We start from the raw sequence: 15,058 nt of genomic DNA on the forward strand, positions 1-15,058 counted from the left end.
CTCTGAACTTTACAATACGTTTAATAAGTTACATTTTCTCTTGTCTGATACTTCCATGAGGGACATTGTTGAAAAAAGAAGAAAGCTCTGTTTTTTTGTGGAGTTTCATATAATTCGAGTTTAATAATAAACCATTTCAATCCAGAAATACCTCATAGAGCATCATGGAATACTTGGAATTATTATAGCCATTTGTTCTAACGTAACCATAAAGAAATAGTTTAATTCAGCTGAAGGAAGCATTATTCTATTTGCACTATTCTATTTTTGCACCATTTCTATTTATTTATTTTTAAATTGTTGTATTCTTATTTGTAGTTTTTTAATGTGTTTGTAGTTTTTAATCTGTTTTTATTTTTATTTTAGGGTTTTTTAGTGTTGGACTGTTTAGTTTAGTTTTTGTTTTTATGTGCAGTCACATGTGCAGCACTTTGGGAACACGTTGCTGTTAAAATGTGCTATATAAATAAAGGTGGATTGGATTGGATTATCATTATTCTCCATCCACTGACCTGTGACTGGATGAAGGCTGATTATAACTGGTCACGCTTTACTTGAAGTGTGAAGATAATATTCCAGCAGTGTTTTTCATTTTCACTTGTTTATCTTTATATTCGCCAAATTCCTGTGGAAAAAGGTATTGAGCTTTCACCAAGCAGGAGTACTATTTATGATATTGTCCAATGACTGAGTTAAGATTAAAGAAATGTCTTTTTGATCTGTCAATGGTGTTGGAATTTTTGCTTCACACTGAGAGTGTAGTATGAAAATCAAAGATAAGCTAAAAAGGTAATGTTGACTTTAAAGAGATACATTAATTTTACCAGGCCAATACAATACAATACAATAATCCCTGAAAGAAATGTTTTACAATTATTTCCTTTTGGGATTATTGATTCCCCAAATGTCAATCAGCCTTTCTCATTCATAAATCTATAGTAATAGAATAAGAAAGAACTTCTCTACTTCGCTGAATCCTGATATTTTGTGTATTTCCCAGTTGTTCACAAAGGCTCTCCCTCCAACAAGAGCAGCTTTTTCTTTTTGTGTTACTCTGGAGTGAGATCCTTCTTGAAGTGGAGACTTTGTCACTTTGGAGAATCACAGACCTTGAATATTTTACAAATATCATGGAAATCAGTTCAGTTGAAGGATGACATCTCCAGCTTGTAGATTAGCTGTTTTTGTTTTTCTTTCCAAGCCCGTGAACTGAATCAATAATTTCCACTGATATATGTGTGTGTGTGTATATATATATATATATATATATATATATATATATATATATATATATATATATATATATATATATATATATACATATATATATTTCCTGCTACTTTATGCTAAGCTGAGCTACTCAACAGTTTCTCAGGAGGTACACACTGTAAAATGTTTTTTCTGTTCTGGTGTTGGTGAGTCTCATTTTCCATGATGCAACTTTTTGGGCATGAAATTTAAGTCTCATACCTCTGGCTGACAAAAAAAAAAAGCTGGCGGCTAAACTGAGAAGCACCTTGGTTTCAGTCAGTAAGTAACTGAGTTGTTATTTTGCCACTGTTCCAAATTGGGATAATTAAAAAAAAATTGGCAAGCGTGTGAAATGAAGTCAGCTGGGATCAGGTCCAGTCCCCCTGTGACCACGAGCTGAATCGAACTCTGACACGATGGATGACTGGATGAAATTAACTCTGAAACACTGGTAAAGAGTTTGGTCATGAAACTCAGTGAAAGTGCTGCATGACGAAGGTCACCAAGAATGAATCCACCTCTGTCGTCTGTGATCAAAGTCAGTGATGCGACATTGTGTAAAATACGCTGCTCATCTTCAGCTCCACACACATGAAGAGAAGTTAAAGCAAATTCTGATTAAAAGGTGATCCACGGCCAAAACGTGAATCTACACAGTATGAGATAGTCATGATTAAGTCAGACATTCATAATCCATGTACCATCTGCTTGTGTCTTACTCAGCTTTGTTAGTAAAACAAATGTGAATTTGAGTGAGTGCCTGAGAGAGAGTGAAGGGTTCGTGAGGACTGAAAGTCCTCAGACGCTCCTCAGGGAAACACATACCACTGCCACTTCTTCTGTGTGTCTCTCTAAGTGGCTTTAAAAGCCTGCAGGACACACCACTAATCTTAATGGTGGATCATCTCTCTCGTACAATTCAAGTGGCTTGGACACACACAGTTGAGCAGCCACCCCCTCCCCCTGTCTCTCTCGGGAGCTCTCCAAATGCCAGATGCCAGTTATTTCTATCCGTCCTTCTCTCGGTCCCTGCTAATGTGATAATCAGCCTGTCCCTGCCTGTCTTTGGTTTAGACTGATCTTCCAAAAATCCTTTGTGAGGTGCAGCTGCTTGATTGTCTTGTACAAATCAGGGAAAAATTAATAGGAAATCTTCGTGTGGAGCAGAGTTTTTAAAGAGTCAATTGAGGGTTTGATCATATTAGTGCACAGCTTATCTCTCCTGACAGCTCAGAAAGATGATTTGTTTGGAAAATGCTGATGAATAAAGACTGATATTTAACCTTCATATGAGTTATGCAGCACATGATAGCCAATGTTCAACTTTGCAGCTGCATGTATGTCTTGAATCATCACTTTGACTGACTTATGATTGATTCAGACTCTAATATGGTTCCCGTGGACTTCACTGGGATGCTGATTGAATGAGGCTCTCTCTGTGTTTTCAGGGTTCAGAGAGTCCGTCTCAGACTGCAGTGTTCCTGCCGGAGTTCGCCCTCTCGCCTCAGGGCAGCTTCATGGAGGACGCCACGGAGGACCAGTTTCTAACCTACAGATACGACGACCAGGTCAGTCTGGAGTTTAAATACGTTCTAAATACATTTCTATTAATCCAGACAACGGTTGCAGTAGTTTGATTGTAATTGTACACTGAAGAAAAAGTGAGTATGATAGTTATAAGTCAAGGTGTATGAAGGGAGGAGGTCAGGGTGGATTGATGGGACATCGCTCTCTGGTGTATATGGAGAATTCTGTTTCTTGTTTTTAAATGAAAGTCAGATTTTCTCGGTGAAATTGTCTTTTTATATGGAAAGGCAACTCTTTTCACATACAGTACACAAAGCCATTGTCAATTAAGGACATCGAGATGGACGGTTGTTTTGTTTGATTGGTTATGGATGCTAAGTACTAAGTATCTAACTAGGAAAGAATTAACTAAAGAAAAAGAAAAAACGAATGAACTAAAAGAGCAGAAATGCAAACAGTGACAGTAGTTTCATTGTAACTGCACACTGAAGGATAAGTGAGCCGTGATAGTTACAAGTCAAAATCTGTACAGAAGAGGTCGGTGTGGCTGGATGGGACATCACCCCAGATCTGTTCCCTCTTTCAAAATAAATGTCTGTGTTTTGAGTTTTTTTTGTTGCTATACCTGTATAATCTGTGTGAAGGAGCATGAGATCTAAGTGTTCCAAAACTCATTAAACACTGAAGACTGTAACATTCAATTTCGTAAAAAAGTGCGACTGAAGTCTTGAAGATGTAATTATAGAATTCAATCCAGGCGAGAAGGATTAATTCGATTCCTGCAGTGTATTCCATTACTCAAACAATGTGATGCAATAAATCCTCTCATCTTTCTGCTCTCCATTCTCTGCTGAGTCAGATATATATACGTTGCTCCTCTGGCGTTAGATTTCGAGCAGGGTAGCAGCTTGAGGCATTTTTTTTTGCCTCCCTCAGTGATACCTCGGCCCCCCCACCAGCAGCACTGAGCTGTGAGGTGATTTTGGCACTGAAGCCAAAGTCAAACTGACCTTATAGAGCCCCAAAATATTTTTTTTTTTTTTTAAATCCACAGCTACAGCATCCGCAAAAAAAAGCAACAACAAAAAAGCCTCAATATAACAGACAGCATACAGAGTTGCTGAAAATTGTATCCTCCTTGTATTAGTTTGCAGTTGAATTAATATAATTAATATTGACTGATTAACACAAACAGATCACCATCATTGAGCCCTGATTGTTGTGTGTAGTTTTGTTATTAAACAAAGTGAATTCATCTGAGGTTAGTTCAGAGGTATCAAACACAAGGCCTGGAGGCCTTTGGTCAAATTGAAGAAAAATAGCAAAGAAACCATTGACTTTTCAACACAATTTTTCAGGCTCAGTTTGTAAAAACATGCAAGTAAAAAGCTGCATAAAGTGACAGGTAACTGAAATTCTTTTTTTACACATTTTGCACCAGAGTAGGGCTGCTTGATTATGGAAAAAAAAATATAATCATGATTATTTTGGGCAATATTGAAATCACGATTATGTCTTTGAATTTGGAACAGCATTTGTTGAACATGTCTAAAAAAATACTCTCCTGTTAAATATATAAAAATATCTTGTAATGTACTAGTAAAAAATAAACTGTTGTACTGCACTCAATCTTTTGAAAACAAGAAATTAATAAAATACAATAAGAGATAGATATACTTCAATAAATAAGTCCAACGTAAATACTTTGGTAATTTGGTCCAAAATAAAATGTTGGTGGTGTCGAGCCGATGAACGGGGTCGGATGAAGGAAGTCCAAACTTTATTTTCCATTTGAACACACTTCTCAGAAATGCTTTTCTTTTCTTTAATTTTTTTCTCATCTCTCCAACGGAGCGCACACGTGGTGCAACAGCAAAATTACTTCCGCTTCGAAAACCTGCCTCTTTACAAAATAAAGTTCCACACCACCCCACAGTAACTGTCACCACAGTGGGGAACTTTATTTTATAATAACAATCCAACTTGATTGTCTGTCCATACGAATGTTCTTGTTGTCCCATTGTTAATTTTTTATAATATATTGTTCTCTGCATGTGTGGTTTCTATATCGAAACAAACAACAGTGCCTGCTTGTGGCCCAACATGCAAACTACACATATTTTTCTGCATTTCTGACATTTCCTTGGAAGCAGACATCATGTTCAAAACGTTGCTTTGTAAACTAAACGTTTCTGAAATGAAAATACAAAGATCATGCATTTTCACCTGAAATGTGTAAATGCATACTCAAAGGAGTTTGACATCCCTGGGTCACATGATCGGCAGACGGGGCCTGACTTGACTCGTGGTTTGAATCTGAGGTCAGACAAGAGTCTGCAGGTCTCTGCTACATTTTAAAGAGATGCTCAATAGGATTGCAAACTGGACACTTTTTATCGAACATAGACGAATGGAAGGAAATGTAAATACTACTACTAATAAAAACACCTCTCAGACACTCATATTACAGCCTGATGTGTGTTAATTGTTGCTGTTAGCAGTCGGTCGTGTTACCTTGTTCGATCAGATTTGTCCCGAAGCCACAGGCTAAGCCACAGGCTGAGCAACACGATGACCACGAGCTTTGTGATCCACAGCGCCCTCCTCATGGCGGGATGTTACTTGCTGCTGCTGTTTCTCCTTCAGCAGCTGCACAGAGCAGATCTGAGGTGTCAGCAGTGCTGCTTCCTCTGTTTTCCCCTCCGGGATGGTTAATAATGCTTCGTAGCTCCTCATATGTCCCACTTCTGCTTCATGCAGACACCAAGCACCTGCGAGGTGGCATTCGGCGGATTATTGGCATCCCGCTCCACAAAAAAATAATAATTGAAATCCCCAGAAAATATGAGGTTTTCTTATAATTCAGTCATCCAGAAGACAGGTCCACCATGAAAAACAGAAAATATACAGTACCCTGGGTTCTTTTACCATCCACTCCTCCTGTGTTGGAAATGCTTTGCTGCTCATCTTCTCCAGGCGGCATTAGCATTATTTTGCTAAAACGTGACTGATATTTGTGAGTGAAACAATAAATTTGGACACATTGATGATTCTTCCATTTATTCGATGTTCCAGTGGAGACAGTGAAGAGAGTGCAGACTCAGTTCAGGCTAAATCTGTTGCTATATATACGCCTCATGTGCTTTTGTCTCATGCTAAGTAGTAATTGTCTTCAATCCTGGAATACATTATATTACCAATATATGATTTAGTTAGTGACTTTAGTGAGGCATAGATAAGTGAAGGTAATTGTGGGAGTGGGAGTTATAAGCTGTATGTGACATTCAGAGTCGGTGCTTTTCACTGGTTTTGCACTGTAACGTTTTTGTCTCTGAATAAACCACATATTTGTTTTATCCTCCATTTATTCTTTTTTTAAAATCATGATTTCCTTACAAAAATGTCAAATATAATAAAGAATTCAGTCTGAGTAAAACTAAAGTCCTTGTTGGCGCCATTGCTCATACAAAGGTTTATGCACGATTTGGGTTTCTGAGAGGGATTTGAAGGATCTTCCTTTAATTTTCTATTCCATTGTGAATAAAGTAAAAATTATTGCCACATGAGTGGCAATATATACCACTGTATGCATTTTTAAATATCAAGCCACAGTGCCATGATAGTGTAAATATATGTACATTCTGCTTAGCATGACTTTATCATCCTGTATTCTTTAAAGTTTTTAATTCAGAATAAGCATTTTTGGTGTCTTCACAAATTTGACCTTGGCAGCTTGATATGCAAGCATATTTATTTGTTTTTCTCACTATCTAAGACCATCGAGGTGCTTTTGATAAAAAAAAAAAAATACTGCTTCATCCACTTCAGTAACATAAAAAATAGGCTGATTCAGAATTTACACCAAGAGCTAATCCTGTTTACATTCAGTGAATACTCACAATTCCTGAAGTGCTTATTTACATCATCTACCCACATCAGAACAGAGCTCATTTTAAGATCTGGTGCCTGTATTGTTGACCCAGTCGGCGGAGGAACTGAGTTTAATGCTTGCATTTCAAAAGTGCTGTGCGTAGGTGTTGGAGCAGTAAGTAGTTTTTTGGTCTCATGTGACTTTCCTGCAGAGTCCTGTGTGCTTTGATGAGGAGAGTGAGGTAATTTTCTACTCTCTGCTGTTTGGGGAAAACTTGAAAAATGCAAATTGTTCTGAGAGCGTTTCTCTACTTTTCATGCCATGCTGAAAATTAATCCTGCGTATGTTGTGTCAGAGGTTAAGTCACACTCACACACTCAATGCAGCCATTCTTCTGCTTATAACTCCTGTAATTTAAATACTTTAACTGTTTGTTTCTTTCCAAATCAGTTGATCTATCTGGCGTTTTCGTGTGGTCAATGAGGAAATCTCTGTGCGGCTCTGGACACACACTCACATAAATCAGGTGAAGAACCTGAGAGTACATTGTGTTTTGAAAGCCTTGTATCTGACAAAATATCATGCAAACGGTCCCTAATGAAAGCCACGAAACCTTGTTTGGAGATATTGTGCCTGGATGAGCTCTCTGGAGGTCTCTCTGGCCATCTGCAGTGCTGAGGGTTGTTTTTGTTGTTGTGCTGCAGTGTGCCAGAGCCTTGTGTGGAGGCTGAGCCTGTATTAAAGTGGAGGATGACATTATGCTGCTGTGAGAAAATGTCTGAGCAGAGCTCACCAAGCACTCATTACTCGAAGGCTTTTACATCCAGAAAGGGAAGACATTCGTTCTATAAATGACCTTTTTTTTGCTCCACTTCCAGAGGAAATGGACTCTTTTGAAACATTTATCAGGACTCTTCTTTTCACTTGGCTTCAAGTCCAAGTGCGCCAGTAGAGTGTAAAGATTTATTTGCAAATCTCACAGTACTTTTTATTCACTTTAAGCTTATTTTTTCCCGCCAGAGTTGAATTGGTGGCGGTTGTTACATAATGCGTCTCGAGGAGTGGAGTTATTCTCCTCTATGAATCTCTCCCTCAACTTGTACTGCGCTCAAAAGACTGATTTCAATGTCGCTGAAGAGGAAGGAAATGATGCACTTCAGTTTGAGAGAAATATTAGTGGATGAAGTATCCAACAGACTCAGTTAGCAATTTAATAGTTAATTTATAAATAATATAGCACCGAATAAAGTGAAAAGTTCTGTCAAAAAAGCAACATTAGAGTTAAAAAGGATGAACTGAAATGCTTTGTGGTGTGAAGAAATAAACCGCACCATATTTAAGAGACTAAACAAGTAAGCAAGAAGTAAATAATTTCAGTTTTTGTTGTAATTACTCAATTCTGCTCAAGATGACTTGCGGCCCATTACTCAGACTGTTTGTTTATATCAGCAAAGTCCCTGCATGTCTGATACACCTTTTTTCACATGATTTTAATTATTATTCACGTCTCAGAGCAGTGATGGAAAAAAAAAGAAGAAGACAGAAATGTCAGACAGATGTTGTCATCACTACCTTATTAAACACACACACACACACACACACACACACACACACACACACACACACACACACACACACACACACACACACACACACACACACACACACACACACACAGTGACAGCTTGTGGACTGTGTTTGCAGTTTCACTAAATAAATGTATTCAGCATCGCTCCATTTACCTGTGCTCCATTCCACTGAAGTCATTATTTATTTATATGCCATAAAAAAAAGTTAGTTTAAAGGGAGACGTGGATTTGAGTGGAGGCTGTTTTTAGTCCAGCTCCAGCCATTTCAAGCAATGTGTCTCTTCTATCTGCTTCAAGGTGCATCAGGCTCAATCAATAGGTCAGCGCAATCATTTCTGTGTAATGGAGGCAGGGAAGCTGGAAGAAATGACGGATTGATGCAACATCTGACGTTCTTTCAAAGGTTGTTAACACTTTATTCTTGTGTCGACACTGTGAGTTTCTCACAATAAACAACACTTCTGCTGGGAAAATAAATGAAGTGTTCTGTCCTCAGAGTCTATTTGATTTTGCTCGTATACACCAAACCTTTTCAGTATCAAAGTGGGAACAGAAATCAATAACGTCACTGAGTTCAAATCATATTGTGGAAAAGGTGATTTCATAAATATTCAGTCATTTCTTTATGCATTAAAGGATAATGCTATCTTAAAGTCCTGTGACGGATACTGTAAGTGGAGTAAAGAGACAATCAGAGTAACCAGTCGTTGCTCAGGTAGGGAAGTCTGTTCAAATGATGAAGTGACAAGCAGGTGCTATGTTGTTTCTTTGCAGTGTCTGATTTGCCAAATCGAGCTTGATTACTCATCAAAACAAGTCCTCCTGTGTTCTTTAGATTCTCTGTTTTATCAGAGCTGGCTTGGCAGGATCTCTCTGAACTGGTGTTTATCATTTCTTTGAGCCGTGATTGGATCCAGGTTTTGGTGTGTGTGTGTGTGTGTGCGTGTGTGCGTGCGTGTGAGTGTGTGCGTGCCTGCGTGTGTGCGTATGTGCGAGCCACTGTGCTAAAAAGCTCCAGAATGTCGACGTGTCAGGCTTTCACTGCTCTGACGCCAGCTCTTGCCCATTGTCTGACAGAGGTCTGAGCCACAAATAGAGAATATGACGCATACTGGAGACATGACAGCAGGGACGCTAACAGCAACAGCTCCGTCGGATACTGTATTTCAGTCTCTGCCTCACTCTCTCTCTCTTTGCTCTTTCTGTCCCCCTTTGCATGTTTCATATTCAATCCAATATTTTTTCTTAGCATGAGACTTTAAACAGTGTTTCTGTCTAAAATAGAAGCTCCAGTGTTATTGTGGAGCTCTGATGTTTTCGCAGGAAAACATTAGAATGAAATAAGTCTGTATTGGCAGTGGTGTCCAGTCATTATGCTTTACCTGCGTTGTCGGGATATGAGACACTCTGTGACTAATAATGCTCTCATTTCCCAAACGTCCTGCTAAAAGACAGGCTTTTTTTCTTGAGACCGGCTGACATCTGCAGCTATGCAACCTGCTTGCTCGGCTGCATTTCAAGGGAGGTGCTCTCTTCTGTCCTTGTGTTTGTGAAAGAGATTTAAAAAAGGGTGATTTGAGAAGATGGATGGAGCGAGCTGAAGATCAATAGCAGCTCATGTAAAAGCTGGCGAGGAAAGAGAAAAGAGAAAAGAGGCAGAGGTGTGGGTCGTATTCTGTTGGATCGTAATTCAACCATCAAAATCTCTGCAGAGGGCGGCGTCCTCAGGCTGAGGCCAACTACGTTATTGTTCACAATACCATATACTCATTACAAGGTTTCTTTTTCGTTCATTGTCTGTCATCGCATCGTGAATGGTTCCACCTGAGCCTCTTCGCCCATCAAACAACCTTCATGTTACACTTCTTCTGTCAATTTATGCTCGGCCTCAGAAATATACTCAGTGTATTGTGTTCACGTTTCTCTTATCGCTCTCATTTAAACAAAGCTCTGCTCTGCTCCACTCCTGTCATTTCCCTCCCCGTCCGCCACGCGCTCCACCCTGGATTCCCAGTTCCCACATCGCATTAAAAGTAAGCGCTTGTGACAGCGTTGATATCTGGGGAAGGATGAGTGCCGCCCCGCAGTCTGTTCCTCAGCTCCTGTGACTCATTTCGTTAATATTTGCTGACTTAAACAAGTGGAACTGATATAATCTTTTACCTCTTTATTAGCAGCTGAGCCTCCCTGTGAGGAGTGAAGAGTTTTTAGCCACAGCTGAAGCTTTAATGAGTATGGACAGGTTGAACAATCCTCGATGAGGAGTGACACAATGTACCACAGAGGACTCTCCAAGCTTCTTGAGGTTTGTTTTTTTTAACGAAGAGATGTCTTCATTCCTCCAAACAAACTACAGAAATATTTAATTTGAGGCTTTGGGAAAGTCTTCTATAGTCTGATTTAGACTATAGAATCAGGGAAATTTTTACAGTATCCATACAACAGTCTTTTGTCCTATAGTTCTTTTGAATATTAGTGTTGATGACTGTATATCTGCCATATTTCATATGCTATCTTTGTCTGAACTTTTTATTGTATTACATGTACTTTTTTTTTGCTATTTATTTGTTTTTCAGAACATTTTAGTATTATTGATGCTGTGAATTTATTTTAAGTGCTGCTGCCAGGACACACTTGTGCAAGAGATTGTTAATATCAATGTGGTTCTGCAGAGTAAATAAATAAATAAATAAATAAACACATAAATAAATAAATAAATAAATAAATAAATAAATGAATAAATGAATAAATACAAACATATATCTTGTATTCGAGTGCGTTCACTAATTTTGCCTCAGGTAAAAATCAATTTGCAGCTTGTTGTACGTCTCCTCTGTACAACAGTGCTGGCTTTGGAAACATGTTCAAACTGGTGGGGATGTGTAAGACAGTTTCAATGTGACTGGATGGTGGAAAAGTCAATATCATGAACTCAACCTGTCGTAGCCTCTCGGAATATGTATTTATATCACTGGGTTGTTGTCTCTCCACATCTTGAATGTAAAATACTGGCTTTATTTATTGATTTAAAATTAAATGGAAATGCTCAGACCAGCCTGTAACCTTTTATTACTGTACTGGAAAAACTGCATTGTGATGATAGTTTAATTCTTCCATTGAATGTAATAGGCATCCACTGTCTTTTTTTGTGTGAAAATAATATGAAAATCAGTTACTGAAAAATGAAATTCTTTGCAAAGTCTTCACAGCCTTCATTCTGCATCGACTGGAAGCTAATCTGACAGAAAAGGCTCAGAAGGTCTCTTGGTTAGGTCAAGTTTTGCATCAGTTTCTTTCAGATTCTGTCAAACTTCATTACATTGAATGGAAAAGATGTGTGAAGTGCCGCCGTCAGATCTCTTCAAAGATGCTCTGAGGGATTTCAATCTGGACTTTGTCTGGATGTGTCAAGGATAGTCAGAATAACACAGACTTACTGTGAATATGTGCAACTGCTGAAGCTAAAATGTCATTTCTGAGCGTTACTAGTCACAGAAGTCCAGCAGGGCACTTCTCTCGCTTGCTACAAATGTCAGTCAAGCCTCTCGTGTCTTCGTGTTGAAGACACTGCTAAAGTCATTCAGACCATGACATCTAAAAATAGCCGACGATACAAAAACAACACTGGCATACTCATCAGCAGTGCAGCCAGTGAGCGCCTTTACAGCCCCCAGAATACGGCATGCCTTTCAATAACTGCTAATAAAACGTGACACGGCAATGTCGTCAAAGGTTTCTTGGCATTTGTGGACATGTCCACCATCTGCGGAGGCTCAGAGACAGGCGGGCTCTGGAACAGATGCTCTGGAACTGTCTTTCCAACAGTGGTTAAAAGGAAAATTGTGGTTGTGGCCTAATGGCTTTTAGCTCCAGTGCTTATTTGTGATGTGACACATTGTGAAGACAAAATACACTGTAGTCACACAGACCACTGTGGTGTGCGTGCTTGCGTGCGTGTGTGTGTGTGCGCACGTGCGTCTGTGTGTGTGTGTGTGTGTGTGTGTGTGTGTGTGTGTGTGTGTGTGTGTGTGTGTGTGTGTCACTTGCCTGCATGCTGTGGGCTGCCTATAAATGTTGCTCCTTCCTTGGTTGGCACATTGATTTATGATGATGACATATTAATTCTGCGCACACTGGAGTGCCAACACAGCATTGCGTTTGTATTTCACAGTGCTTCTGCATGTATGCATGCTTTTAGTGTATCTTTCTTAACTCTGGAAAGCTTTTATGGTTGTGTGTTTTGGACTGCGTGAAGTATGTGTGGATATCCTTATTGCTCTATTAAAAAAGACTAGTTAGAAGAAGTGCCTTTAAATATTTTAACACAGAACTTATTCCAGTTTAAAAAAAAAAAAAAAAAGTTTGCAAAAACAATTTGGGGGTAATTTAAGTGTATGCCAGCTATGTTTCCAACCATCAGTGCCGAGCTGATGGGGATACGGAGGAATAATAAAATATCATAAAATAAGCCAGTAGCATAACAAAGGTGAATGTTGCAGGCCTCTGCTGCAGGATCTCTACTAACATGCTCAACAAAAACAATCTGGTGAAGGAAAGAACATGAGTTATCAGGAGGAAAATGCTGAATTCAGAAACATGAACAATACAGAATGCTTAAAAACAAAAGTGACTCGTCACAGTCATGTTGCGCTCGGAGAATAAAGTGACTTTATGACAGAGGGTATGAGATGCGGCGACGTTTTGCATAAATGTTTACCAAGTGGTTGATGATAAACATGGCAAAACATGTTTCACGACAGTGAAGGTTTCCTGCTGTTGTAACTGTGATGAACAAGTTACAGCAGCAGACAAGAACCTTTATCAGCGCTCAGAACATGACCTCATGGCGAGGATGAGTGTGTGTTATGATTTCTATCTACACACTCATGCTTTGCTAGCGACACTCGAATAACAGACTCTTAAAAAGTGGACTAAGTGATGCTCATGTAAATACGTTTTCTGCTCATTTGCGTGTAGTCGCAAGCGCGCAAACCAGAGGTGAAGGTTATTTCAAGTCTCGGTTCAAGTCCGACAGTTTTGTTGTGCTGCCATAGCAACTGGTGATCGGCAGAGAAAGTGTTGATATGCGATCGCAGTGAAGTTTCGGGTCTAATACGAAGTCTGCCTGCGCAGCACATCTCTACAATATCAGTGTTGACGGCAGGTGACATTCAGTGCAGGCTCATTAAAATGTGTCCTTTTACCACTCTGCATCTCGTTAGGCCTCGGATCTCTTCTCACATTGTGATGAATGGGCTGTTCATTCTTCTATTAGCTGCAGCATTGAGGGACGCCTCGTCAATTTCATCGTACTCCCAAAACCATCACCAAACTCTTTATATTTCTCTATTGTGAAATCACAGGCGGTGTGGGGATAAATTTAGACAAGAACAAGACTGCTGCAGAGCTCATTATCCTCCATGTTCAACGTAAAGTCGGAGCATACGATTCAAACCAAGTGTTTTCAAAATGCAGGAAGTTGAGCTGCTTTTGTTTGACTTGTTTTTGAGAGGAATGCATAACACAGTGGCTCAGGAGAAGACACAAGTAATATGTTCTCCATAAAACACTTCAGGCTAAAGTGCAAAACCTTTTGCATGGTGGCAGAGTCTTGTATTGGTCTATACATGATGCAGGTCAGAGGAAGAAGCTGTGCCTTAGTCTACTCGTACTTGTCTTGAATCTCTTTCCTGAGGACACGGAGGCAGACATACTCTGGCCCAGGTGAGGTTCTGTGGCAATGCAGGTGGGAAAGATTGACCTACAACCACCTAAGTGGTTCTTACCTCTCCGGTCTTTTCTACCTTGACCTGCTGTTCAGCTGCTTTCCCATACAGTCATGCAGAGATAAAATAAGCTATTGATGTTGCTTCTGTAGAACTTCACTACCAGCTGAGAGATCAGGCCATCTTGCTTGAGCTTCCTTGGACCGAGGAGCTTTTTCTCAGCCTTCGTCGCGAGGTGCCAGGTGTTCAGAGCCCAGGTGTGATCAGCTGTATGGGTTGAAAGGAACCTCGTGTCATTCACGCACTACAGTTCCTCTGCATCTGTGATTAGGTGACCATGTACAATCCTCCTTGTTGTCCTGTAATCTACAATTATGTTTTTGGTCTTCATGGTCTTTAGTACCACGTTGTTGTCTTGAGTCAGGTGCTTGATCTTCAAGTGTTATGGAGACGTATCTCGCTTAGTCCAGTTATGGAAGCAAGCTGTCTGTGGTCGTGGTCCAGGTCAGGAAGTATTGCAGTACTTTGTGTTTTAGGATGAGCTTCTCGAAACACTTCATTGTGAAAAATGTCAGTGACAACGGAACAATAATACCTATGTCCAAAAGCAAATTATGTCCACATTATGATAATTCAAAGCTTTCACATATAATTATGTTTTTTTTTCTTTTGCTACAAACTTGTGTCTTCAGCATGGCTTTTTCTGAATTAATATGTGAAGACACAAAACCAGAAAGCTGTCAGCGACGCGTTTTCACAAACTGTTCAAAAGGTTAATTGATGTGAGGCCATTGCTTGGCTTCAGCATGAAAGAGGAACTACTGGAAGTATTTATTTATTTAAAAAAAATTTTCTTTGCTGTTTTTTTGACGGCTCTGCACAGAACTACTGGCACATGATGCAGTCGCCATATGGGAGAACAGATGGAAGTGTGACACAGTTTGGATGAGATGTTGGAGTTTCCTTTATGATCTTTTTTTTTTTTTTTTAAGTTGTTTCCACTCTTGTTGAATATTCTTCATGACACATCTATTTCCATTTCCATCCTCTCTGCAGGTGTTTGTGTTTGGCTGAAGTCAGATTCTTTTTTTTTT

At 39.4% G+C, this 15,058-nt stretch overlaps 1 protein-coding gene across 1 annotated transcript in view; it reads left to right on the forward strand.

Annotated features, from left to right (window-relative positions):
* Nucleotides 1–15,058, forward strand: part of adamtsl3 (ADAMTS-like 3) — a 149,481-nt gene that overhangs the window by 23,372 nt on the left and 111,051 nt on the right. Inside the window, exon 3 of the mRNA XM_080520951.1 lies at nt 2,700–2,819. Within this exon, the coding sequence (XP_080377077.1) occupies nt 2,700–2,819 (120 nt within the window). The remainder of the gene's footprint in view (nt 1–2,699; nt 2,820–15,058) is intronic.

The sequence above is a fragment of the Blennius ocellaris genome (genome assembly GCF_963422515.1).
Source record: "Blennius ocellaris genome assembly, chromosome: 1".
In the NCBI taxonomy this organism is placed as follows: domain Eukaryota; kingdom Metazoa; phylum Chordata; class Actinopteri; order Blenniiformes; family Blenniidae; genus Blennius; species Blennius ocellaris.